The sequence below is a fragment of the Bidens hawaiensis genome, unplaced genomic scaffold, assembly GCF_021521415.1.
Source record: "Bidens hawaiensis isolate Kalapana, Puna unplaced genomic scaffold, B.hawaiensis_p1.1 tig00056607_1, whole genome shotgun sequence".
Classification (NCBI taxonomy): domain Eukaryota; kingdom Viridiplantae; phylum Streptophyta; class Magnoliopsida; order Asterales; family Asteraceae; genus Bidens; species Bidens hawaiensis.
Window position 1 is genome coordinate 49,078 of NW_027500182.1, and position 27,172 is coordinate 76,249.

A 27,172-nucleotide genomic window follows, 5' to 3' on the forward strand; every position below is an offset into this window, starting at 1 on the left:
CTTTTTATTGTACCTCGACTTGACCATCTTTATTACTTGCTCCAATTTGCGAGGAAATTTTACCTTTGGAATCGATTGGTCTACCATGTTACACGCATGTATTAGACACATTATCAATATGCTTTTTGTCCTTCTTAGACAACTTTAATTGGAGCATTAGCAGTTGGTATATGTGTCTTAGATAGACACTCTCTTTGAATCAGTGAATCGTCTGGTAATTGATTCATTAATCTTTATACATGAATTATCCTTTAAACTTTTAGTTCATATAATTTAGTTTGAGGATCAATGATAATTCATTCCAACGAAATCCGTTTTCCAACTGCTTTATATCTCCCCCTAATATTGGAAATATTGATTCACTAAAGTGAAACTGATGAGCCACAAACTAATATCTCTTTAGTGGCTCTAAGTATAATCATAAATATTATTTAATACCGACATAAATTCCCAACTTCCTTTGTGACCTCATCTTTGTGTCTTGTGGTGGATTATTTTCAGTATATAACACACACGGAATATTAGATGAGAAATACTTGGTTACTGACCAAAAACCAATTACAATGGGGAAGTATCATGACTTGTTGGCTTGATGGGAATCATATGTACTTAAATACAAACGTGATTGTTGCTCTTTTGATCACTTGCTTTGAAATTAATTCTAGACGTTTAATAATTGTCTTAACAAAAGCAATTTATATGTGAACATAATCTATATGAAGTTCAACAATTATTTCCACAATTATTAATAACTTGGGAATTGAATTCATTATTATAACCAAAAATAAATATGTCAATCTGGAAAATGTGCTTGCTATCTTATTAGCTAAGACATAAATCACGCAAACTTGAAGTTGCGAACTTGATAACCATTTAGACGATGCATCGATTTTCAAAACACTAAATGGTATCATGTTAGGATATATGTATCCTTTTCTCAATTCCATAACATCTAGGGTTTCACACCCTCCTTCATTGGTAAATAAATAATTCCCCTTAAAAGAAATATTACATGTATAATTATTAGGAAGAATCTTTTGGTTCTTCAATAAATTTCTCATCATTGACTCAGTGTGGTCTAACCGGTCATGCCCTTAGATAATTATGATCCATAAACTTCAAGTTTATGATCGTATATGTATTATGCCTCTCTAATGCAAGACTATAAATATGAGATAACATTGTATTATCGTTTAAAGTGATCATGTTATTTCACTTTGGTACTTCCACATTTTGATCTCAAATATGATCAATCAGTTTGCCACATGTGATGGTCTTTCTCATTATTAGTAAGGCCATAATTATAACTAACGACCGATCTCATTATTAATATAATTATCAATACAATTTTCTTCAATGCCATGATCACAATGATCAATACACGATCACATTCACTTCATGGAATGATATAAAAGTAAACATTTTTTTCAATGCCCATGATCACAATGATCAATACACGATGACTTTCACTTCATGGAATGATATAAAAGTAAAAAAACCATTTTCATGGTTTATTCATAATTTTATCGAATACGGATACATAATCAAATCACATCAAACCTTTCATATGTTTTAATAATACGCTACTTCAGGAACATATTTAAGGTTTGACAAATAAAAGAAATTGTCTTATCCGGTTTTCATCATAACTAATCTTCTCTTCATATAATATCAATAAACCAATTATTACATGACACTTTGACGGGTGGTCCATGGGAAAACCCTTAAATGATATAAAAGCCGTAAGAATTATGTTTTGAATAAGTTTATTTTGTGGAATTAGATAACTACGGTTTTGTTAGTGAATTGTAGGTTCAAAGATGGTTCCGGGGCTATTATGGTGGATACCGAGGCAACCGAATGGACCGAGAATGTGTGAGAGATTAAAAAATGAAGAAAACAAAGAGTTTTGGCTGAAGACCACCGTGACCCACGGTCCAACCGTGGGCCACGGTCCAAATAAAAAATTGAAACAGAAGCCACCGTACCGTGGCCTCTGACTGACACCGTAGCCTCAACCGTGACCCACGGTTGAACCGTGGGCCACGGTCCAAAATTTTCAGATCACCACAGTGACCCACGGTTCAACCGTGGGCCACGGTCCAGCATTTCCAGAAGAGAACCGTGGCCCACGGTTTGAACCGTGGGCCACGGTGCGCAGTCGTAACTGCTGTTTTATTATTGTTTATTACTCGTTTTTGGCTAGACTTTTCATTATCTTTTCATCAAGAACTACCTAGGGGCGATTGCGAGAGAGCAAGAACGATATTTTGGTGATTCTAATCAATTGTTTGGGTTTATGATTTGCTTGATTAACCTAATCGATATGGTGATGATTCAGACAATGTGTGGCTAGTCATCTTTATGTTCTCTTCCAAAGTAAGGTTTTCAATTAGATACTTGTGAATCGTTTATGTTAATTGTGGGATAGTCTTTTGATCTTATGAATATATTGTTTGGTGATTGTGAGTTTGTATTGTAATTGTTAGTATTGTTTGATTTCGTGTTCTTGACTATCCGTTCATGGTGCCATAGGCAATCGAGATTTAGTAGAAGAGAATTAGGGTTGATAATACTAAACTGATTTTTGAGTGACAACCTTGAGTTTGTGTAATCCAAGTACTTAGTCCTCGTTTATCACAATCAATTGAATTTTCACAAAACTATATTCGTGTAGTTTGTTCCATAAATAAACGTTAACTTGATATACATTGGAAACCTGAAATTGGAAGAGAGCATTGTTTCTCTTATTGTTTAAAAACTTGTTTAATTGCTTAAGTTCTTTTTATTAATCAAAACCAAACAACCAAAATACTTGATTTTAATATTTGCATTTAGTTTAATTTAGATTAATTATCAAACTACTAAGTAACGCATATTCCACAAAACTCCCTGTGTTCGATACCCGCTTACCGCTATCTAATTAGTTGTATTCGGTTTATTTTTGAGTGAGTCTTCGACCTCACGTCAAATTTTGGCGCCGTTGCCGGGGAGTAGTGCGCAACGTGTGTTAGTTTTAGTAGTTTTTGTTTGTTATTTTCGGGTTTACGCTGGTTGTGTTAGTGTTCATGTACCTACAGGTGTATGCATACTAGAGGCTCTAACAGGTCATCACCGCTAGTAATCGATCCCGAGATTGACAGAACACTCCGAAGAAACCGAGTCTTACTTAAGGAGAATAAGCTTCTTGTTTCTCCAACAGCATCAAACAATATGGATTCACCAGTTCCCACTTCGTGTCAACCAGCCCCGACTACACCTCCACCAAATCCACCTCCACCAATCACTACTACTACATCAAGTGATCAACCACCAATCATAACCGAACATATACCCGCCCAAGCAACCTATGCAACATCATCTACATTGCCACCTATCACCAACCTTTTTCCTCAATTTGGTACGTCATCATCATCTCAATGATATCAACCACCACCATTTCAACAATCACAATCAAACTACCAATACCAACCCCAACCGTTTAGGCCACATTCAAGAACACAAGGTGACGGATTCAGATATGGGTTTGACAGTGAATTTGATGGGTATGAAGATGAAGGTAACTACATGGGAGGTGATGGAGGAAAGATGGTAAATCCGGGAACTTTCGGTTATGGTCAATGGCAACAACCACCGGTTATTCAAGAGGTTAATCGACAGCAACAACCACCGGCAGTTGTTCAACAACAAGCTCAACCATCGGTTCAACAACAAGTTCAACAACAACCACCGGTTGTCGTTAATCAAGTTCAACCGCCACCGGTTATTCAACAACCGCAAGGGCAACCTCAAGATCAACAATTCCAACCACAAATGCCCCAACCACAGTTTCAACAACAATATGCGCAGCCAAGGCCCGTTTATAGGCAAATGGGTCAACCGAGAGTACCGATGGGTGTACCAAGAAGGCATGCAAGAGAGATGGTAAGGGGGATTGAAGCCCATTTCCGACCAATTATTACTAATAATCCGTCTCCGGTAGTTATCCCGCACAATCAACAAGGGAGGACATTTGAAGTGCGAACCAATGCACTCCAAAGTCTACCTAAGTATAAGGGGCTAGCAACGGAAGAACCATACTTTCATTTGGAGGCATATGACTCCATGTGCAACACAATTGGGGGTAAAGGTTTTTCGGCGGATGAGGTAAAGTTGGTTCTTTTTCAATTTTCTTTGGAAGATAAAGCAAATAGATGGTTTTACACTTTGCCTTCCGCATCTATTTATACTTGGGCAGAAATGCAACAAAGTTTTTTAGAAGAATTTTACACGGCCCAAAAGACTAATGATGCGAGAAGGAGTTTGAGATCTTTCCAACAAAAATCGAGCGAAATGTTTCACGATGCGTTTGAGCGGTTTAATATGATGATCAAGAATTGTCCGCATCATGGTATTGCTCTTTGGGAGTTATTGAATGCATTTCATGAGGGGTTGAACACGGAAGATGAACAAAACTTAATGTCGATTACAAACGGGTCATTTGGTACAAACTATGAACAAGATGATTGGGCATATTTGGAACAAATGGCGGTTACATCGAAGAGAAAAGCTCAAACCGGAAGAAGGGCAAGACCGGCAATTGGTATATCGCACGTGCAAGCGGTGGAAGAAGAAAATGTACAAACCACCAATCAGGTAAACAATGCTTGTACAAATTGTAATGAGTTGGGCCATGCGGCGGAGGTGTGTGTGGTTGGTCAAGCACCGGTAGAAGAGGTAAATGCACTTCAAGGGGGAGGTGGTAGGAATTACAACATGAACTCCAACACCTACCACCCCGGGTTGAGAAATCACCCGAATTTTCGATATGGAAACCAGGCTACTCAAGCCAACCCGAATTTTCAAGGAAGTCAAAACAATTACGTTCCTCGTCAACAATATAATAATCAAGGTAATTATCATGGCGGGAATAATCAAGGATTTCAAGGTCAAAGCGGGTCAACGGGTCAAAGTTCATCGGGTGGAAACGAGGTGATGGACATGTTGAAGTTGATGCAACAAGATATGCAACGAAGAAATCAACTTGATGAAGTGAGAATGCAAAAGGATGAGGTTAGAGACAAGGCCATCCAAGCGTTGACCACACAAATGGGTCAACTTGCAACCGAAGTGTCGGATTTGAAGAAGAATAAAGGCCAATTGCCAAGCGACACAAAGGTAAATCCTTCTCATAACTCTTCTCGTAATGTTCCTATTAACCATGTGAGTGTTTTAAGAAGTGGTAAAGAATATAAAAAAAATTTATCACCGGGTGTGGTTGATGGGGAAGTTGAGGATGTTACGGGTAACGAAAGTGATGATGATGAAATATTAATAACTAAACCCACTAAACATGTCACTTTTGAAAAACCGTTACAAAATCCGGGTCAAACTTCAAATTTAAAAGATAAAGATAAGGAAGTAGAACCAAAGGTGGTTCCATTTCCTTCAGCTTTACTTGACCCGGGTAAGAAAAATATAATTTCAAGAAGGGGTCCTCAAAAAGAAGAGATGTGGGAGGTCTTTAAGCAAGTAAAAGTAAATTTACCCTTACTTGAAGCAATAAAGCAAGTACCCGCTTATGCAAAATTTTTAAAAGAATTATGCACTCAAAAGAGGCAACAAAAAGTGCCTTTAAGAGTGGATTTAACTGAGCGGGTAAGTGCGGTTTTAAAAGGAGATCTTCCTCCTAAGCTTCAAGATCCGGGAACGCCTTTAATTAACATTCAAGTAGGCGATTTTCAAATGTCTAAGGCGTTACTCGATCATGGAGCCGGAGTAAGAATTTTACCGGGGGGTTTATATGACCAATACGATTTTGGTCCTTTAAAACGAGTCGAGACAACGGTTGTGTTAGCCGATTTGTCTCATAAACTCCCCCGAGGAATTGTGAGGGATGTGATAGTAAAAGTTGAAGAATTTTACTATCCGGTTGACTTTTTGGTCTTAGACTACTCATCGGTTGACTCGACCCAACAACAAAATGTTATATTGGGTCGACCGTTTTTAAACACCTCTCATGCTATTATTGACTGTCGATCGGGCACAGTTGATATGGCTCTTGGAAATCAGAAAATGAGATTAAATGTGTTCACTAACGGATCTAATGCTTTATGTGGTGATGAGTGTTTTATAGCAGATATAGTTGACACGTGTGAACCGCACGATTATGAGGACGATGCTTTGGAAGCATGTGTTTGTGATTTTTCTGAACAGGTACATCTTTGTGCATTGAGGATGGAAGAGAAAAATCAAGACGTGTTGGCGGTTAAAGAAGGAAGACCACCATGGACTCATCAAATTGAAAATCTACCGGCTGTGATAGATTCAGGTACAAAACCGTCATTGGAAAGTCCACCAAAGTTGGAATTGAAGGATTTGCCAAGCCATTTGAAGTATGCGTTTTTGGGGGATAATGACACATTACCGGTCATTATTGCATCCAATTTGGAAGAGATGCAAGAACAACAATTATTGAAGGTGTTGAAGGCAAACAAGGTGGCTATAGGTTGGACAATTGCTGATTTAAAAGGCATTAGTCCATCTATAGTTATGCACAAAATCATCACCAATGAGGAGGCAAAACCAACCCGAGAGACTCAAAGAAGGTTGAATCCCAATTTGAGAGAAGTTGTGAAGCAAGAGGTAATCAAGTGGTTGGATGCGGGAATCATCTATCCTATCTCGGATAGCGCATGGGTAAGTCCTACACAGGTGGTACCGAAAAAAGCAGGTATACAGGTAATTAAAGATGAAAGCGGTGAACAAATCGCCACCCGACCGGTCACCGGGTGGCGAGTTTGCATTGATTATCGCAAATTAAATGCCGCTACATCTAAAGACCATTTTCCATTACCTTTTATTGATCAAATTATTGAAAAATTATCGGGTCAAAAGTATTACTGTTTTTTGGATGGGTACTCGGGTTATAACCAAATTGCCATTCACCCGGATGACCAACACAAGACTACTTTCACCTGTCCGTATGGCACTTTTGCTTTTCAGCGAATGCCATTCGGTTTATGTAATGCCCCGGCCACATTCCAACGTTGTATGATGAGTATTTTTTCGGATATGGTCGGGGAATCACTCGAGGTATTTATGGATGATTTTTCCATTTTTGGCCCAACTTATGAAAATTGTCTCATTGAATTAGAAAAAGTTTTAAAAAGATGTGTTGAGACAAATTTAGTTCTAAGTTGGGAGAAAAGTCATTTCATGGTGCAAGAGGGGATCGTGTTGGGTCATGTGATTTCGGAAAGGGGAATGGAAGTGGACAAGGCAAAAGTCCGGGTAATATCATCTTTACCTCCACCTAAAAACATTAAAGGGGTAAGGTCATTTTTGGGGCATGCGGGTTTTTATAGAAGATTTATTAAAGGCTTTAGTGTAATCACAAAACCTTTATGTAATTTATTGTTAAAAGATGTTCCTTTTGACTTTACTAATGAATGTTTGCAAGCATTTAATGTTTTGAAGGAAAAGTTGGTGGAAGCTCCCATTTTACAACCACCGGATTGGTCTAAGCCGTTTGAGATTATGTGTGATGCTAGTGATATTACTATCGGAGCGGTATTGGGTCAACGAGTTGATAAAAAACCGGTGGTCATTTATTATGCAAGTAAAACTTTATCTGAAGCACAACTTAACTACACCACCACCGAAAAAGAATTGCTTGCGGTGGTTTATGCTTTGGATAAGTTTCGCTCATATATTTGGGGGAGTAAGGTGATCGTGTATTCGGATCATAGCACGGTTCGATATTTGATGGAGAAGAAGGATGCAAAAGCACGTTTAATTCGAAGGGTATTACTTTTGCAAGAGTTTGACTTAGAGGTTTGGGATAAAAAAGGGTGTGAAAATGTCGTGGCGGATCACCTATCCCGAATTCCATTGGAGGGTGTTGATGATCCAATGGAGATAAACGAACGGTTTCCCGATGAGCAATTATTAGCCGTGTCGACCACACCATGGTATGCCCATTTTGTGAATTACTTAGCAACGGGATCTATTCCAAGTCATTGGGTGAAGAAAAGAAGACAATGGTTCATGGCCCAAGTGAAGCAATATATTTGGGATGAACCGGACTTGTTCAAAATTGGTTCGGATCAAATAATAAGGAGGTGTATCCCCGATTCTGAGGTATGGGAAGTTTTGGCTCATGCGCATGCATCGGCGTGTGGAGGTCATTTTAATGGTCAAAAGACGGGTTACCGGGTGCTCCAATGTGGGTTTTATTGGCCCACCATTTTTAAAGATTCAAGTGCGTATGCCCGACATTGTTTAAATTGTCAAAAGTTGGGTAGTATTTCAAAACGGGATGAAATGCCATTGCAACCGATTTTGGTGTTAGAGATTTTCCACGTATGGGGAATTGACTTTATAGGCCCGTTTCCAAACTCGAATGGAATTTTGTATATTTTGGTTGCGGTTGACTATGTGTCCAAGTGGGTAGAAGCGATAGCAACAAGAACGAATGACCATTCGGTAGTTTGTAAATTTGTTCAATCAAACATTTTTTCTCAGTTTGGCATTCCGCGGGTTATTATTAGTGATGGTGGGTCACATTTCAAGAATTTCAACTTTGGGAAACTTCTAAAAAGGTATAGTGTGAATCACCGAATTGCTACTCCTTATCATCCACAAACAAGTGGACAAGTCGAAGTGTCTAATCGCCAAATCAAAGAAATTTTGATGAAGACGGTGCGGGTCGATAGGAAGGATTGGTCTTATAAGTTGAATGATGCATTATGGGCGTATCGGACCGCTTACAAAACTCCTATTGGCACGACTCCTTATCGGTTAGTTTATGGGAAAGGGTGCCATTTACCAATGGAATTGGCACATAAGGCGTTTTGGGCGATCAAGAATGTTAATGCTGATTATAAGGAAGCGGGTGAGTTAAGAAAGTTGAAGTTGAATGAGATTGAGGAAATTCGGGATGAAGCGTATGAATGTGCTTCCGCATATAAAGACAAACTAAAAAAGGTCCATGATGCAAAGTTGAGAAAACGGACTTTTGAAGTGGGTCAAAAGGTGTGGTTGTACAACTCAAGGTTGAAGTTGTTTCCGGGTAAGTTAAAGAGCAAGTGGATGGGCCCATATGTCATCACAAAAGTTGGTCAATTTGGTGATGTGGAGATAGAAGATGTCCAAGAACAAACGAAACAAGTGGTGAACGGTCAACGACTTAAACCTTACTTGGAAAGAAAGGACATCAATATGCTCGATGTGGACCGGGTGAGTTATTTGTTACGCTCACCGGATGAGGAAACGAACTAAAAGGTCAAGGTATGTTGTATATTTTAGTTAGGGTAATTTAGATTTTATTTAACTTTGGTTTAAAAAAAAATAATTAGGTGAACCGTGTGTCACGGTCGGACCGTGTGACCGTGAGCCACGGTTCGGCGAAAATAATTATGGGGAGCCGGGTTTTTGGGTTAAATAAAGAATTAAAATTAACATTTACAACAAATCTACACCACATAAATCACCAAACTTCATTATTTACTCCATCTTTCATCTTCTTCTTCCTAAAAACCCACCTTCACAAACCCTAACTCTCATCTTCAAACTCTCATAACTTCTTCAAATCTCTACCAAATCAATCGATTTTTGAGTCTATTTTGGCTAAAATTTCACAAGGATTTCGAATATACCCTTGAAATTGAAAGAATCTCCTGTTTGGTTGGTCGATTTTGGACATTAAGTGTCCGAAAATTTTTGAAATTTTTGGGCTTTTGGTTTAGTTTGAAGCTTTCTTCACATTCAAAAACACAAAGGTATGAATTTCTTGTCATTATTGATGGTACATTGTGTTGAAGTTGTAAGTTTGAATGTTTATAGGTACCCACTTGCTTGTTTGAGTAATGAGTATAATGATTGTATGGTATGGTTGTGGATAATTAACAATTGTTACAAAAATATGTTGTTATATTGATTAATTGGAAATTATTGGTTGAAGCAAGTGTGAAATTTTTGGCCAATTAATTAGCAAGTAATTATCCACAACCATAATAACAAGCAAGTGTGGGGATGAGGCTGTTTATCTAACTTGGTTTGGATGGGTTGTTTGTTGTGTGTAGATGGGTAGAACGGCAGATAAGGGTAAGTCAAAGGCATCAACTTCGAGTGGTCGGGCAGCCCAGTTAAAGAGGCAAAGAATGCAAGAAGAGCAAGCGAATGTTCCGGTACAAACAATGAAACCCACTTGGAGGGGTGGGGGTTGACAAAGTACCCATTGGAATGGCAAGCGGAGTTGTTTGTTGATAAAATGGCTACGTTAAAACACCGATTTCATGGATTTATGTGTGAGAGTGAGGTAAACGATCCAGGGTTTGAATTTTTTGGTATAGTCGACAAGTTTAAAACTTTGGGTTGGGAAGCGGCGTTAAAGTGTTATGATGAGGAAACGAACACTTTGTATGACCAAGAGATTGAAGAATGGGTATCTACGTTACGATGTCCTCCCTACAAAAAGGGGAACGAGATGAAGTTAATTGGGACGGTAGGAGGTCATGAAGTAGTGATGTCATTTGATTCACTTGAGGAGATTGCACTTTTTGACACTAAGCCAAGTAAGTCATATGTCTACCCCTCTTCCCAAGAGTTATTCGATTGCCCCGAAAAACACCCTAAATGGCACGACATGGTAGATAAAGTGATTAAAGCAAGAGTCAATAATAGTGATACGATTTTGAGAAAAAATTTGAAGATTGAGGCAAAGTTATTGAAGTCTATCTGCTTGCACAATGTGATGCCTCCTCGGGGGGACATTTCAGTAGTGAGGAATAGTGATGTTCCTATTTTGTATGCACTGATGTGTGGAAAGCCTCATATTTCTTTTCGCTATCTTGTCATACAAAATATTTGGATTAGTCGAGAAAGTAATAAGCGGAAGTTAATTCCGCATTGTCGACTGATTACAGCTTTGTTAAAGAATCATGGTGTGATTACTGATGAGTCGGTTGGAACACCAAAGGTAGTTAAAGAGTTTATATTGAAAGATTTGTCGGGTTGTGATTACTCACAAACCGATAGGCATCACTTGCTTGTGCTTGATAATGTGAGATGGAAAGTTTTAAGGGAGGATGTTGAAGAGGATAATGATGATGATGAGGATGAGGTGATAGAAGAGTTAAGTGAGCCCGAGTACATGGAGGTGGGCGGTGGTAGTAGTTCCCAACAAGGGGGTTGGGACTTTTCGGATGGTTACAATTCTTACGGGAACAATTGGGCCCATGTGGGGTCGATGAATGAAGTGGTGGAGAGGCATAGGCCCTCCACATATGAAAACTGGTCAGATGAGTCACGTTCATTGTTCGATCATCAGACGTTTATGGGAGCTTATGCTGAACGGGCTGCGAAAGAGAGGCATGATCGGTTAGAGATGTGGAACCGCGCCAATGCGTATGGGCGTGAGCATGAAATGAATATGAGATATTTGGATGATCGTAATAGGAGGATGCATGAACAGTGGCATGCTGGTGTGCCGGTTGTAGCGGATCCACGAGTCGTGGATTATACGACTCTTCTTCCTTTTGACGGTTCGGTACGATATCCCGAACCGCCACTTCATCATTCAATGTGGATCGATCCAATGCAATCAATGGCACCTCCACCACCACAAGGAGAAGGAAGCAGCGGCGGTGATGGGCATTTAATTTTGGCCAATTCCACGATTTCATGACATCTATTTTCGGGTCGGGCCACCCGCCATACAACTGATCAAACCGCATGAATCCAGGTGAACCCCGTTTTGTATATTATGTATAATTGTTTTTACCTTTGTTTTCAGTTAATTTTGGGTGGATGGGTGGTGGATGGAATACTTTTGATTAAGTATTAAGGGATTGTGTTGGAATGAAGGTGGTGTTTAATTAGTGGTTTGTTTTTATTTTTCTTAAAACCGTACATTGGGGACAATGTATCCCAAGTGTGGGGATGAGGAAAATTTTCCTTTATTTTTGTTTGCTTTGAAAAAAAAAATAAAAAATAATAAAAAATAGAAAAATGAAGAAAAAGTTTAAAATGTTTTAAAAGAATTGGAAAGTGGTAAGATGGCGGGGTGAAGTTTTGGGTCCCTTTTCATGGTCACAATTCTTTAAGTTATATGTGCCTAGTTGCTTTTAAAAAAAGAAAAGAAAATTAAAATGGACCGTTTAGAGGGGATAACGAGTCAAGGGGACGGGTATACATGTTTCATATCGGCAGCCCATTATTCCAGACATATTGTGAGATGGCCCCTATACTTAATACACATATTATATAATAGATATGAAACATGTCTTAAACCATTGATTGAGGGAAACCGGTATGTTTTACAGACTTAGAACTTGCTTGTCACATGCTTATCGAGATCTTAATACCACCTTCTGTATGCAGATTAGGATTTTAGAAAACCTTTACATACACTTTTCCTCCACTAAATAAATTTCCTTACCCGACATAATCCCCTTAGGAGCCCGTTTTGACCTCATTCCTGTTTATTTGTTAAACCAAACATTACACACCATTTCAGATTTGGCCTTCATTATATTTTAACCTGTGTGATGAAATCCAGTTCGTTATCGAGTTGTATATAGTCAGTTGTTGAGTCAGTTGTTGAGCATACTACACAATGTATGTATGTCTCGGTTGAGTTGTAAATATGTGTTTGTCAGAGTTGTATAATTGTTTGATTCAGTGTATTGTCTATCAGTAAAAAAAAAAAAAAATTCCAAAAAGAGAGTTCGTTCTTATTCAGTTATGTAATTAGCAGTCTGTTTATATTTGATTAGTTGTTTGGGTATTTGTAAACTGGGTTTCATTCACCTTAGTCACTAAAAATGCCTATTTCGCACCCAACCTAAGCCTCAGAAAAACCCTAATCCTAGTCTTTATGCAACCGGTGGGTAATGGGTGGAGATAAGACTGGCCTGCAAGCTTATTAAATTGTAACTCATACTTGGTTTTTGAGGGCAGAGAAATATACTGGCACATTTTTTTTTGCTAGTCCAGATATTAAACCGAGAAGAGTGTTGATAGTGTGAGGGGTATGAACATGTATACTCGTTTAGGCGGTTCCATAACTTTGATCTAGTGCACCCGATAAAAAAACAAAGGAATAGGGTATGACTTGGGACCTTAACTGAACCGGACTTGTGGTAAGATTGGTGGAAACAAGTTGAATGTAATCCGAAGTTGTTTTGAGATGTTGCTTGAGGACAAGCAACGTGTAAGTGTGGGAATGTGACGGGTGGTCCATGGGACAACCCTTAAATGATATAAAAGCCGTAAGAATTATGTTTTGAATAAGTTTATTTTGTGGAATTAGATAACTACGGTTTTGTTAGTGAATTGTAGGTTCAAAGATGGTTCCGGGGCTATTATGGTGGATACCGAGGCAACCGAATGGACCGAGAATGTGTGAGAGATTAAAAAATGAAGAAAACAAAGAGTTTTGGCTGAAGACCACCGTGACCCACGGTCCAACCAAATAAAAAATTGAAACAGAAGCCACCGTACCGTGGCCTCTGACTAACACCGTAGCCTCAACCGTGACCCACGATTGAACCGTGGGCCACGGTCCAAAATTTTCAGATCACCACCGTGACCCACGGTTCAACCGTGGGCCACGGTCCAGCATTTCCAGAAGAGAACCGTGACCCACGGTTTGAACCGTGGGCCACGGTGCGCAGTCGTAACTGCTGTTTTATTATTGTTTATTACTCGTTTTTTGCTAGACTTTTCATTATCTTTTCATCAAGAACTACCTAGGGGCGATTGGGAGAGAGCAAGAACGATATTTTGGTGATTCTAATCAATTGTTTGGGTTTATGATTTGCTTGATTAACCTAATCGATATGGTGATGATTCAGACAATGTGTGGCTAGTCATCTTTATGTTCTCTTCCAAAGTAAGGTTTTCAATTAGATACTTGTGAATCGTTTATGTTAATTGTGGGATAGTCTTTTGATCTTATGAATATATTATTTGGTGATTGTGAGTTTGTATTGTAATTGTTAGTATTGTTTTATTTCGTGTTCTTGACTATCCGTTCTTGGTGCCATAGGCAATCGAGATTTAGTAGAAGAGAATTAGGGTTGATAATACTAAACTGATTTTTGAGTGACAACCTTGAGTTTGTGTAATCCAAGTACTTAGTCCTCGTTTATCACAATCAATTGAATTTTCACAAAACTATATTCGTGTAGTTTGTTCCATAAATAAACGTTAACTTGATATACATTGAAAACCTGAAATTGGAAGAGAGCATTGTTTCTCTTATTGTTTAAAAACTTGTTTAATTGCTTAAGTTCTTTTTATTAATCAAAACCAAACAACCAAAATACTTGATTTTAATATTTGCATTTAGTTTAATTTAGATTAATTATCAAACTACTAAGTAACGCATATTCCACAAAACTCCCTGTGTTCGATACCCGCTTACCGCTATCTAATTAGTTGTATTCGGTTTATTTTTGAGTGAGTCTTCGACCTCACGTCACACTTCAAGTGTAAGATTTAATGGTCATAAATATTACGACCTTTAATAAATAATGAGATTAGGGATTGTGACACTCCGAGTTTCACATCAAAGCATATATATTTTTTTTCTTGAGAGTTTTAACTAACTGTAACTTTGGTTTTAGCTTTCTATTAAAATACTATCTATATAAATAAACAATACTATATAGAATGCAAGATATGCATGAATTATAACATGTCGTCATATAAAACAAGTTGTAATAAAATATATATGAAATAACAACTTTTCATCACTTCCAAGCAAATATTTATATAATCAGTGTATTAACCTATCATGGTATAGCATACCACACACACGTCTTACATATATTTGTCATTCTTTCAAACATCAACAAATATATCTAGTGTAATTATTTTTCAAACAAAGTATTATCGAAACTTGTATAGTGAGTTCAAAAGCTATCTCAAAATAAAACAATGGTAAAAATGATATAGATCAAAATTTCAATTAAAAGTATATATTCCACATATAAACATGTATATGATTGCATCGATAAAAACTCTAATGCAATTAATTAAGTTAAGTAGTGAGATATTTTGTTTTTCTTTTAGGTATAATATAGGTTAATAACAACATGAAATTCTTAAAAGGATAAAAAACATATGTTAACTTATATGTTAACTTGATTCCATATACAATCTCAAAAAATATCTCAATCTCATACCATTCGAACATATTTACTTTCTATTATTATTGAAATTATTACCATTAGAGCATATTTGCTTTCTATTATTATTGAAATTATTACCATTTGAACATATTTACTATCTATTATTATTGAAATTATTATTATAATTGTATATGTATCTCCTACCTCCCAATTTAATTGCCGATTCACCAAGGAAATATGCCAAAATATTTTGTAAACAGTTTAGAAATTTCAAAAACAAATCTTGTATTTGTTAGCGCAAGACCTATAATAGACCGATTTATACACATATCATTCATTTTTTTCATACAAGCTTCATAATTCACACAATAAAAAAATGAAGACAAAGAAAAAAACGTATTAAGAATTATAAGCATCTCATGACATCTATACATATATATATATATTGGAATATCATACTCAAAATAATAAAAAATTCATTCTTGAACGACCGACCTTCAAGCATACAATAAAAAAAATATATAGTTGTGCAAAATAAGCAATGACATAAACATGTTGATGTTCGGTATTTCAAGAAACATAATAAAATATCAACATTGACAGCAAATTTAGTTTCTACTTTCTCATACAATATTCCACCAAATCTTCAAGCCACAAACAAAATTATATAATGCACAAAGCTTTTGCAAACAATATAAATAAAAGTTATTATATGTAATTGAGTTCTTTTTAAATTTGAACCTGATTTTTTCTAAAATTCAATATACTAAGGTTTCAAATCCCACAAAAGATAACAAACTCAAAAATTCTCACAATAGTCATCATTATACTTTAACAGCAAGGAATCGTAAGCATCTAAAAAGTCAACAACTCAACATCAAGATAGCAAGTGAAAAAAAAAATAAATCTTTGTCCCTCAAAATATATACTAACCCAAATTCCATCCCTCAATTAGTTGTCATAAAAAGTAGCAACTAAAAAAAGCAATTCTATCGACCAGAGCTGATAGAATTATAAAAGTAGTGGATACAAAAAAAAACAAATTACCAGATGAAGCAGTGAAAGCCGAAGTATCATTGAGGAATTTGCAGGGTTTAAAGACTAAGAGCCGCCAATATCAAATCTATCGAGCAGAGCCGGCTAATACAATGATGCGATCCAACTCCAAAAGCAATTCGTGCTGATACCGTGTTGTGAAACAAGCCTAATAGCCAAACATGTGAGAAAGAGATGTAGGGAGAAAGATGAAGATTTCATTAATTATGTGTGTATAACAAGAAGGTACAATGAGATGTATATATAGGATATGAAAACTTGAGGAGAAAGCTAATCTATATTAGGTATAATATTAATATATTTATAACAGTAAATATGTTTTCAAAGTACACTTATTTGGTAAATAATTTTTGCAACTACACTCTTTTGGGGAACAAAACTCGAAATATGACCGATCGAAGACGAAAGAGATATAACGGAAGAGAACATATAGTAGGGTTTTGTCTGCCTCTTCATCAATTCACAGAACCAATCAAAAATTCAATTTCATGTTCAAAGTTCTCCGTCTAATCCGATAAAATGTGTGTAATCTACAAATAAGTTTATTTGATAGTGATTATACGATTCGGAGAATGATCCATATTGCAACTTCTTCATCTACAGTCACATACAAGATTACCAGGTTGATTTGTTTTTTTTTTCAATTGATTGATTTTAGAATACTATATATACAACATTTTTTTGTGAAGATAATTGATCATGCGAAGAAACAAAGCTGCGGTTCATAATTTGTTAGCATCAGAAATACACAATGCGGATAAGATCACATAAAACCACAAGTTTTGAGCATCAAATCATCAAGTATTCAATAGAAGAAGACTTTGTACAATCAATGTAACACACACACAACGATAACCTTTAGACTGATAAACAAACCACTACTAATCAAACCAAAGAATTAACGATAATTGTGGTATCTCGTAGAATACATGCAACCCTCTGCGAATTTAACGAGATCACTAGGACGAGGGAGATGAGACGCCAAACCTAGGAACGCAATGTTATCGGTGAGAACTTTACTTTTTATTTAATGTGAAATGATTCCAAGGTTTTATAACACATACCAAATTCATATGCTCTTGAAGCCACCTTGGCCGCGATAACCGCTGAAATCTTTCTGATATTCTTAAACCGGGGATAGATTATACCTTTGGCGTAGTCTTCTTCCGTCACTTGAGATGCCAAAGCTTCGGCTATATTTTTTAATAATGTACGTGCAGTCAATAATAACTATAATATGCATAAAATGAAATAATAACCGTATTTTTGCATTTACCTGCTGCTAAAAGGAACTCATCATGCACGTGGATTGCACCACACATGATCAATCCCAAACCAAATCCAGGAAATATGTAAGCATTGTTTGCCTACAATTCAAAACAGAAAAAAGTCATTAAAACATTAGATGATGGCACGTGAAAGCGTTTAAGTGATTTCTTGTATAATGGTTAAACCTGTCCAGGCACGAACTCCTTGCCCTCATATATGACCGGGTCAAATGGGCTTCCGCTAGCAAATATCGCACAACCCTGCAAATATTTTGAATTTATGTAGTCATTAGTATTCACATCCGAGTTGCTGGCTCTTCTAACATTTTCATTTCATGGGGTCCGGTTATACAAGTATATGGGGCACACAACGTTTAAACACAATGAAGAACGGGGAAGAGTGTGTAACTTACATTGCTCCATGTATAAGCTTCTTCAGCGGTACACTCAGATTGCGATGTTGGATTAGAGAGCGCCATTATGAGAGGTTTCTACAAGCCAAATAATCATATTAAATCTTGTATGTATTATGTAAAAAATAAACATGTAGCTAATGGTCCGATACTGGGTAATATGTCAAAACATGTAATTCTTTGGTACCGAAAATTTTCTTTCTGAATATATTTTATTTATGTATGATTAAAATTAAAAAGATTATATTATCTATATATGATTAAAAGATTATTTTATCTCAATGACAATGTAATATATTAAATGAAATGATTAAAAGTACAACTTGGATGACTTTCAACCCGTTTGACTTGTTCACGTCTCCTTTTAAAATTTAAAATACCTTTTTTCGTTTTACCCATTAAACCTACTAGATAAAACATCACTCAGATTGACCCAATCGAAGTATAGTTTTCATTTGTGCTAATGTGTAGTAGCAAGAGAGAACTAACCGCATTAATAGCTGACATGGCCTCGATAACTTCTTTTGTAAATTGTTTTCCAACTCCGGATGTTCCTATTAATATTGTTGGCTTGATTGCCTGTTTCAATATAAGTAACATATACAACCTTTTATTTACATGTCATGAAGAGCATGGTATCATGACCAAAAACTACTATTATATAATCATACCTTAACGGCTTCCAAGAGTCCTTTAACAGGTTCATGCTCATGAGCCCATGGTTGCTTAAAATGTTGAAGGGTATCTTTACGCGAGCTCACAATTAATCCCTGCATTAAAGGAACACACATATAACGTTCATAAGGTTATCCAGGTCATCAAAAGTTCCAATATGTGTGTTTTTATTGCACATAACACCCTAAACTTTTTATTCAATAGATAATATTTTTAACAAAATGATATGTATGACACGGTAATATCTCTAATTAAAACGTCCAAAATTTTCGACAAAGAGTATTTCAGGTCGAACTAACCATGTCAACAGTTAGCATAAAACATTTGGCAACCTCTAATATTTTTAATACCTTTGAGTCAACGAGCCAAATTTTCTTTCGAGACTCTTCCACTGTCAATTTTGTCTGCAAAAAGCATTTTAAAGGTTCAGATCATTTACTTAACAAAAAATTTACATCACCACAAATATAATATAACCACAAAATTTTACTCATAACAGTCAATTACCTTCTTCGATATCTCAAGTGAAATAAGCTCCGCTATGCCAGTACCGGCCTTTAAAACAAAAGAACATATATGATGACTCAATAAGCCAAACATATATATATATATATATATATTTATATATGAATTTAATGTGAGAAATTGGTTTAGGAAATATGTCATACTGACCTCTCCGGCACCTAGAAACAGGAACGTATGATCGGAAAGTGTCCCCCCAATTAATTTCAAAGCCGATAGTAAACCTCCCAATACAACACATGCAGTACCCTTTAATCACATTGAAAAAGAGGTATATGTAAAATGCATACCAAAAGGTGAGAATTCGACACATTCACTTACAAATGAGTAGATCTCTGACGGGTCAAATAAAAAATGCTTTGCAAGAAGTATATTTTGACTTAAAATTATAATATAACTGTCATATATCCAAAGACAAGTACCTGAATATCATCATTAAAAACAAGATGACTTGTTCGGTATTTGGTCAGCAGATGAAAAGCATTGTGATTGGCAAAATCTTCAAACTGGACAGACGAAACAGATTTGTGGTTAGACAAATATAACCAGTAAATTAAACCAAAATTTCAAGAAACGCATTAAATGACCTGAATGAGGACTTTATCTCCATAATTCTTCTTGACTGCTGTCATGAACTCATGTAACAGCTCATCATATTCCTCGCCGGTTGCTCTTTTTTGTTTGAGACCAATGTAGAATTCATCGTTCAACAATGCCTCGTTTTTGGTACCAACATCAATAGTTACGGGCAAGCACTAAACCAGAAAAATATGTTTGAACATATTTAAACTAATTAGTTATGATTTTGAATTTTAAAGATGGTTTTTTTAAGTTAAGAAAACTTACAACCGAGGGACGAACGCCTCCAAGTGCTGTATAAAGAGAAAGCTTTCCAACTGGTATTCCCATCCCCTGTGATATTTTAAGCATTGAAAATTATTAAATTTTATGATGAGAAAAACATAGAGGAATAAGATATAGAAATATGTACAAAAATGCAAATAAAGCACCTGGCAGCCAAGATCACCTAGCCCCAATATACGCTCACCATCGGTTACAACAATAACTTGGATGTTTTGCTCTGGCCAGTTTTTCAGCACCTCGAGAATCTTTCCCCTGATAATTCAATTACCATGACCTATTATTACCGTTATTATTATTATTATTATTATTATTATTATTATTATTATTATTATCATGGATACAAATTTCTACAGACAATAATAAGATTTTGGGTTGTCATATCTAAGGTTGACATGTTTAACCCATTTAACCAAACAAGGTGTGTTCAGGTTGATGTGTTTGGCCCATTCAATTAAAGAACAACCTGCCAACCCATTAAGCTACTTATAAGTTGTTCAACACATCTACAACTTGATAACAACCTGTTTGACTCATTTAGATAAATGGGTTAAATGAGTTGTGTCCAGGTTACACGAATTTAAGTGTCAAATTAGGGTTGATGTCTTTGACACTAATATTAATATATGGGTGTGTTCTGGTCTAATGATTCAACCCGCCAACCAGACACAGTTGACACCCCTAAATCCATTATGACTTTTGTTGTTATTATTATTACTTTCATTGCAAACACTAAATGGTAACATCCATTGCATAAGGATAGAATTATTAAGCGTACTTGTCTTTCAAGCTGATGTAAAGTCCCTGTGGACGCCGGAAAATGCTGCTATACTTCTGGCAAGCTTCACCAACCACCGGCGTGTAAACAATTGGGAGTAGTTCCTCAACATTATCAATGAGAAGCTTGTAAAATAACTTCTCATTTGACTCCTGCCAATTAATGCACAAGCACATCATCAACATCATATTACTTCCTAAATGGACACAGAAACCAACTCCATGTATTAAATGTGTGTGCGCGACGGGTACCTGGAGATCCATCATTGCAATGTACCTATGCAATGGAACGTCGTATTGGCGGAGTATGTTCAACGTTCTTTTTTCCTAATCATCAACAACAAATCAGAGTCAATGTTACATATCCTCAAACTCAAAGCGGGGTGCCTGACTGCCTGTTAAAAGTTATTATCTGATGTTGACTATTAAGAATCAGATAATTAACTTTAATTATAAACTTACTTGAAGTCAACAAAAAAGTGTAATAAAAGGAACTTACCTGAAGTTCTTGAGTTAATACCGCGGGAGGCAAAAGGCCACGCAAGTAATGAGCATCTCTTTCTTTCTCAGTAAAAGCAAGCCCTTTGTTATGTTGCGGGCTGCGCAACAAAGTGTGCCCACTGAAACACAAAATTGACATGGAGTTGGTTACTCAATTGTCTTCAAGAAAAGATGAACATTTAAAGTTTCTGACCATGATGCTTATAGTTTTCAAAATGCACATGATTATTGTTCATGTGGAAATAAACAAAAAAACACTAACTTAAGTTAAATGATAATTAAACAAATTGTTTTCACTAAAGTAAGTGATGAGAGATTGGAAATGATCAGAGACCTGGTAACAGAGACAGCCCAAGGAGTAAAAGGTTGATCATCATGGCCGTCATCATTGGCAGCGTTAGTATCAACTTCACTAGTTTCTGCCGTCACTGATAGATTACTCTTCCTCACTCCTCTATTCCCCAAAGCACCTAACAACTGTCTCTGCCAATCAGACACCGTAATGCAACAACATACTGCAATTTCACCAACACACATAACACCTTCTTCACCTACCTAACTTTCTAGATTTTTTACCTTTTTATCAAAGGCTCTGTCTATCGAGACATCCCATTTTTCTATTTACACACCCTCATGTGGTCATATTGATCAATATGAGACATATCATGTATGACATATAGCACTTTTTGTGTCTGATTTAGGGCCATATATGCTCCATATTAGGCAATATGGACCATATTGAAGGTGTCTAAATAGATGTGGGGTGCGCCAATATCACGACCCTTTATCAAAACTCAGTTCTATATTAAGTGGGTCCGGCCAAAATTACCAAACACCTAAAAACTGTCTATGAAAATCAGAGAAACGGTAAGCTCACCAAAACATAAAACAATAGTCATTCTCATTTAATTTAACCCATTAAGTAAAATGGTTAACTAAAGGCTTTTGGCAGTTGGAGGGTTATTATAACGATTTTAAATGTGCCAAATTTATTATTTGTTTATTTCTTAGATCCCAGTGACCAAATAAGTAAAACAAAAAATACTTTGTCACTAATTGAAATGTGCCAAATTTATTTGTTTGTTTTACTTCATTTACACAAACTCAACTGTATAAAAAGTGCTTTTGGGCCAAATAAGACACAAAACAACAAGAAAAGTACAATTAAAGATAAAACACACATAGGCATAGCTATCATCCAATTGAAACATAAACATAATACTGTATTTATTCTAAAAATGTATCATGCACGATGCACCCATAAAAAAAACACAAATATTTTATCTTCTGATTCAATAAATGTATCATGTAGCCATAAAAATGAAAATAAAAACTTTTCACTTTTCGTGTACATTTCAAGGAATGTACCACCTACCCACCAAAGAAAAGAAATAATCGACGGTAAACTAATGAGTAAAAGTGAAGTAGTACCAGAGAATTAAGTCTCTTGACGGTTGATGATGAAGTGAGCAGCAAGGCCTGCAAGGAATGTGGAGGAAAGTGTTTAGAGTAATTACTTTTCTTGTAAAATATTCCCAGCATTTCGAGAGTAATAGTTGTTGAAGGTTTCTTCCATTTCCACATTTCCATTTCTTTCTCGGTGGATAGATAGATTGCAATACAGGAAATGATTGGACCATATGTCAAGAAACTGTAATTTGTCATTTTGTCTCCTTCCTTTTTTATTTTTATTTTTTAATTTTGTTTCTTTAAAAAAAATACACCTTTTATTATACTAGTCTCGAATAATTAAAGAAAATATAGTCTTTAAAACTATTTTATATTTTCAAACTATGTACTTTTATTCGTGGAATTTCCTTTTACTTATATCTTTGTGAACTTGCAAATTTACATTTTTTTTCAAAAGCACAACTTTTGAAAGCGTAATATGTAATTTTATAAGCTTAAAGAAGATACGTGAAATTGCCCATAATTTATATCCATTAATTAGTGAATACTCTGTTTATAAAATTAAATAATTGTGATGATCTCGCACATAGATACGCAATTTTTATAAATTTAAAGGGGATATGAGAACATTCACCATATATGGAATGCACAGGAATAAAGGACCCTAATCATCCACTGAAACATGATACAAAGGTAAATAGTTGTAATTAGTTTCTAACCATCCAATGATATAGAAAAACACGTTTTATGTATTAGTTTATTCCAACAATCTATAAGTTGATACGAATTTGAAAAGTACCTTTAGAAGCCAACGAATGAAATTGTTGACATCTTCACAAGACATGGTGGTTCTTGGGGATATTTTGGTAATATTTATCGAATGAAAGCAATGTGATTGTGTGATGATAACGTATATTCATATGGAGATCAAATATATATGCAAAGAAAGATAACGAAACTTGGCAAAAGCAAATTATGATAATGGTAAGAAATGGCAAAGACCAAAGAATGAAGTGTAGAATGACAAGTGGGAATTCCAAACCTAAAGTATGGAACATTTAATTGTTCCTTTCTTTCATTATATTATAATAAGGGGCCGCCATAATTTGTAAATAGTGGCTAATAATTATGGTTTGTAAGGGTTTCGTCTATATAAACTTTTTATATGGATCATTTTGTAAAGTGTAAAGTTTAATCAGCAAAATAGATAACAGATTTTTTTTTTCTAAATATTTTCAATAACACAAGATTGAATAAATGACATTTATATTGACACAAAAACTTATATATATATTAGTGTATACCGGGGTGGTCTTACATTTCGGTCGAGTAGAAGATTTGAGTCTTTATGTGAATTCCGGAATATGGGGTCTTTGGGTTGGGTTGGTCATTGGTGGTGTGGGTTGCATTATGTGCTCCTAACTCAGCCAATGAAAAGGGTCATGCTATGCATACACCAGCCCCCTGGTGTGGAAATAAGGCTATACGGCTCGTATAGGGGCTATACGGCTCGTATAGGCCTAACTTATTGACATGTGTACGAACGTGTCAGTGTGGCAACTTTTTGCAGTCTATACGAGCCGTATAGATTTTCCAGCTCGTATAGCATACGTAACTCGTTTGACCTATACGACTCGTATATACAACATGTCAACATGTACTTTGACCAAAGATATTTAACTACTTTTCCGGTCTATACGACTCTTGTTGAATGTATACGACCTGTATGGACCAGGTATCATATTTTCTTTCTCAAACCATGTAAGATTTGTATGTTGGATATTATGTTTTGGTCCTTATGATACATGTTTGTCTGGTTGCTTAGTTAATTATCGCGTATGGATTATTATAATTTTGCTTATTTATGTTTAAAAAGTTTTTCTTTTACAAGCGCAATCAATTAGAGTAAATATATGAAGATAAAGTAATTAAATACGTTAAATAATGTGTCACCCGACAACTTCTATTTCATTTGTCTTGTGTCTATAAGACATTAAACAACTATAATATTATAAATTATAAAGGCTATATTTCAAAAGCTGAGTTAACACGAGCCAAAACATCTACACCAACAAATGAAACTAAAAAGTCGTTACCCCGAAACGCTCATGTTGTACGTAGGTTGTTATGTATATTTTTATTTTGTAACCAACTCGGATGTTAATTTTTAATATTATGTAATTTTAAAATTGAAAAAAAAAACTATACGAGTCAAATAGACCCTATACGAGTCATATAGCTCCATACGAGCCGTATAGGGGCTATACGATACAAAAGAATAAAACCTGACGCTTCTGCTTGAAAATGACTTGACTAGGCACCTATATGAGTCGTATAGAGCCTATACGACTCGTATAGGCTACCCTGGTGTATGAATAACCAATATGGTGTATGTATAACCAGGATGTATGCGGGGGTTTTAGTTTTATATTGCCTAGAACTCTATAAGTAAAAATTTGTCGCGTTCTTTAATTACTAAAAATAGACTGATCACGTTAAATAATTGTCATTGATTGTGATAGGGGTTATTTTTAAGGGGATCGGTACTCGGTAGTATGTTTGGAAAGTTGGTATTTTCGACCGATGAACATGGGAAAGATGGAAACATCTCTTTTGTCCAGCTCAGGGTTATAACTACTCATGGAAACACAATTACTATTAGTGAGGAGATTATTCCTTGTGGTTGAGATTGAGAATATGAATTTAGAATATAGGTGTAGGAGGTTGAGATTGATTGGAAACCATCATTCCTTGAGCCAATATTAAGTGGTGCGCTGCATGGAGATCAGATTTCGGTGAACATGTTAGGCCGGGACAAATTGACAGGGAAGGTAATGGCTTATCCGGTGAAGGGGATGATAACCGTTAAGATGAAGGGTCTTCGAATAATATGGTTGAAAACGTTGGAGCTCCACATGAAGTGAACGACTTATAAACTCAGGTTAGTTCTGAATTGGACCCACTTCGCACCCCACCTCCATTGCCACGAGCGAGGTTGGTTGGGCCGGGCAGCTTTTGGCAAGAGTGAGGATTAACTAGGCTTTTTATGAGTAGACAAGCTGACAAGGAAGCATTCTGAACGATTAACTAATGACACAATATAAAATCTATTTTTTTTTACAATTACACTTAAATATTAAAATAATACTATGATAGGAATCTCACTAATTTAAACACTTGTGGCAACCGACCACAATATAGCAATAGATGAATTAGGAACTTAAAAACAATTTATAATCATGGAAGCAAGAATGAAGGGTGTATCTTTGGATTATTATGCAAAAATTACATTTACCCCTAGATAAAGTTTCAAATTCTTTGCATTGCTTTGTTATTCAAAGACCTAAAAAATCAACGATCGTCGCAGACGATATCATAGTACTTCATGTTTTGCACCCGCTACAATTGCGAATGTCAGCCTGTCATATGTTTGGCTCCACCTGACAACCTAACCCAGAAACATCATTAGAAGCATTCATAAAATTATGTAAATACATCCATTGTTGAAAAATTATGTAAATACACACATTGTTGAAAAATTATATAATACATACATTTTTGTTTTTTAAATGAACAAATGTAACAATTAATGTTGAATTAGGAACTCTTTACCACTGCATCTGTGTCACCACTGCCTGATATAAAAACTTATTAAGCATATATTATTATCAACTTGATATTATTATAATAGATGCTATGATCATCTGAAAGTAGAGGGTCAGTCCAATACTCACCGGCTATAAACCAGCAGTTATGAGTTACCTGTAGATGGGAAGCATTGAGAGTTGAGGGTCAGTCCAATACTCATCGGCTATATCATTGTAATTAAGGAAATGCCATCGTAATTCGATCTTAAAAAGGGTGTAAAAAGCTACAAATTATAAATATTAGATTAGACAACAGCTTTAGTTCATGTGGTTTGGCTAAGATAACACTTTTAGTTCATTTGTCAGTTTCTTCTGAATTAAATCAAGGCCTATAACACCATTTTTTTCTGTTAACTTTTTTGTGAAAATACAAAAATACCCGTGTTCAGTTAAAGACTCACATCTAACACCGATTTTTTTTTCTGTTAACCTTTCATGATGTAACGTCCTAATAATATAATATTAAATAAAGGAAGATTTTGTTAAGTTGACGAGTGTTAAATATTATTAGCTAGTGTTTAATAAAGAAAAGATCATGGACTGGATTAATTAAGATGGATTAAAGAGTAATGGGCCTTAGGTCCATGGGCTTTAAGGGATATAAATACCCCCTTAAACCATCCTAAAATTCTAATCCTCATTCCATCTTTCATATTTGCCTACACACTCAAGAACACATACACACCACCTTATATACGGCCGAGAGAGAGAGAGAGAGAGAGAGAGAGACGTGATCCGAGGCCAAAATCAAGATAGACATTATTAGATCTTTAATACACAAGCTAGATACAAGATAACCAAGCAAACCGCGACCACACCAAACACATAAAGGTATGTCTTTTACCTTAAAGGTTATGTTTTTAGGATCGGTTAGCCTTGAAACTTAAACATAAAGTAGAACCGGTCTAAACGAAATGTAAAGT

At 35.8% G+C, this 27,172-nt stretch overlaps 2 protein-coding genes across 3 annotated transcripts; one reads left to right on the forward strand and one right to left on the reverse strand.

Annotated features, from left to right (window-relative positions):
* Window positions 1–3,494: 3,494 nt before the first annotated feature.
* LOC143601506 (uncharacterized) lies at window positions 3,495–9,327 on the forward strand. Its single transcript, XM_077078896.1, has one exon. It carries the CDS (start codon window positions 3,568–3,570, stop codon window positions 9,259–9,261), a length of 5,694 nt encoding a protein of 1,897 aa, XP_076935011.1. The 5' UTR covers window positions 3,495–3,567; the 3' UTR covers window positions 9,262–9,327.
* Window positions 9,328–17,062: 7,735 nt separating this feature from the next.
* LOC143601507 (NADP-dependent malic enzyme-like) lies at window positions 17,063–23,467 on the reverse strand. 2 transcript variants are annotated; one of them, XM_077078898.1, is made up of 20 exons: window positions 23,402–23,467; window positions 22,624–22,671; window positions 21,527–21,669; window positions 21,191–21,311; window positions 20,944–21,018; window positions 20,693–20,844; window positions 20,064–20,169; window positions 19,900–19,965; window positions 19,641–19,808; window positions 19,476–19,559; window positions 19,204–19,302; window positions 19,039–19,086; window positions 18,882–18,935; window positions 18,528–18,626; window positions 18,346–18,435; window positions 17,857–17,934; window positions 17,630–17,704; window positions 17,452–17,542; window positions 17,240–17,368; window positions 17,063–17,162 (listed from the first exon to the last, which is right to left on the reverse strand). In XM_077078898.1, exons 1-20 carry the CDS (start codon window positions 23,444–23,446, stop codon window positions 17,074–17,076), a joined length of 1,860 nt encoding a protein of 619 aa, XP_076935013.1. In that variant the 5' UTR covers window positions 23,447–23,467; the 3' UTR covers window positions 17,063–17,073. The 2 variants fall into 2 exon arrangements, with proteins under 2 accessions (XP_076935013.1, XP_076935012.1); XM_077078897.1 differs by lacking the exon at window positions 23,402–23,467 and having other exon boundaries at window positions 22,624–22,734.
* Between the last annotated feature and the right edge of the window lie 3,705 nt (window positions 23,468–27,172).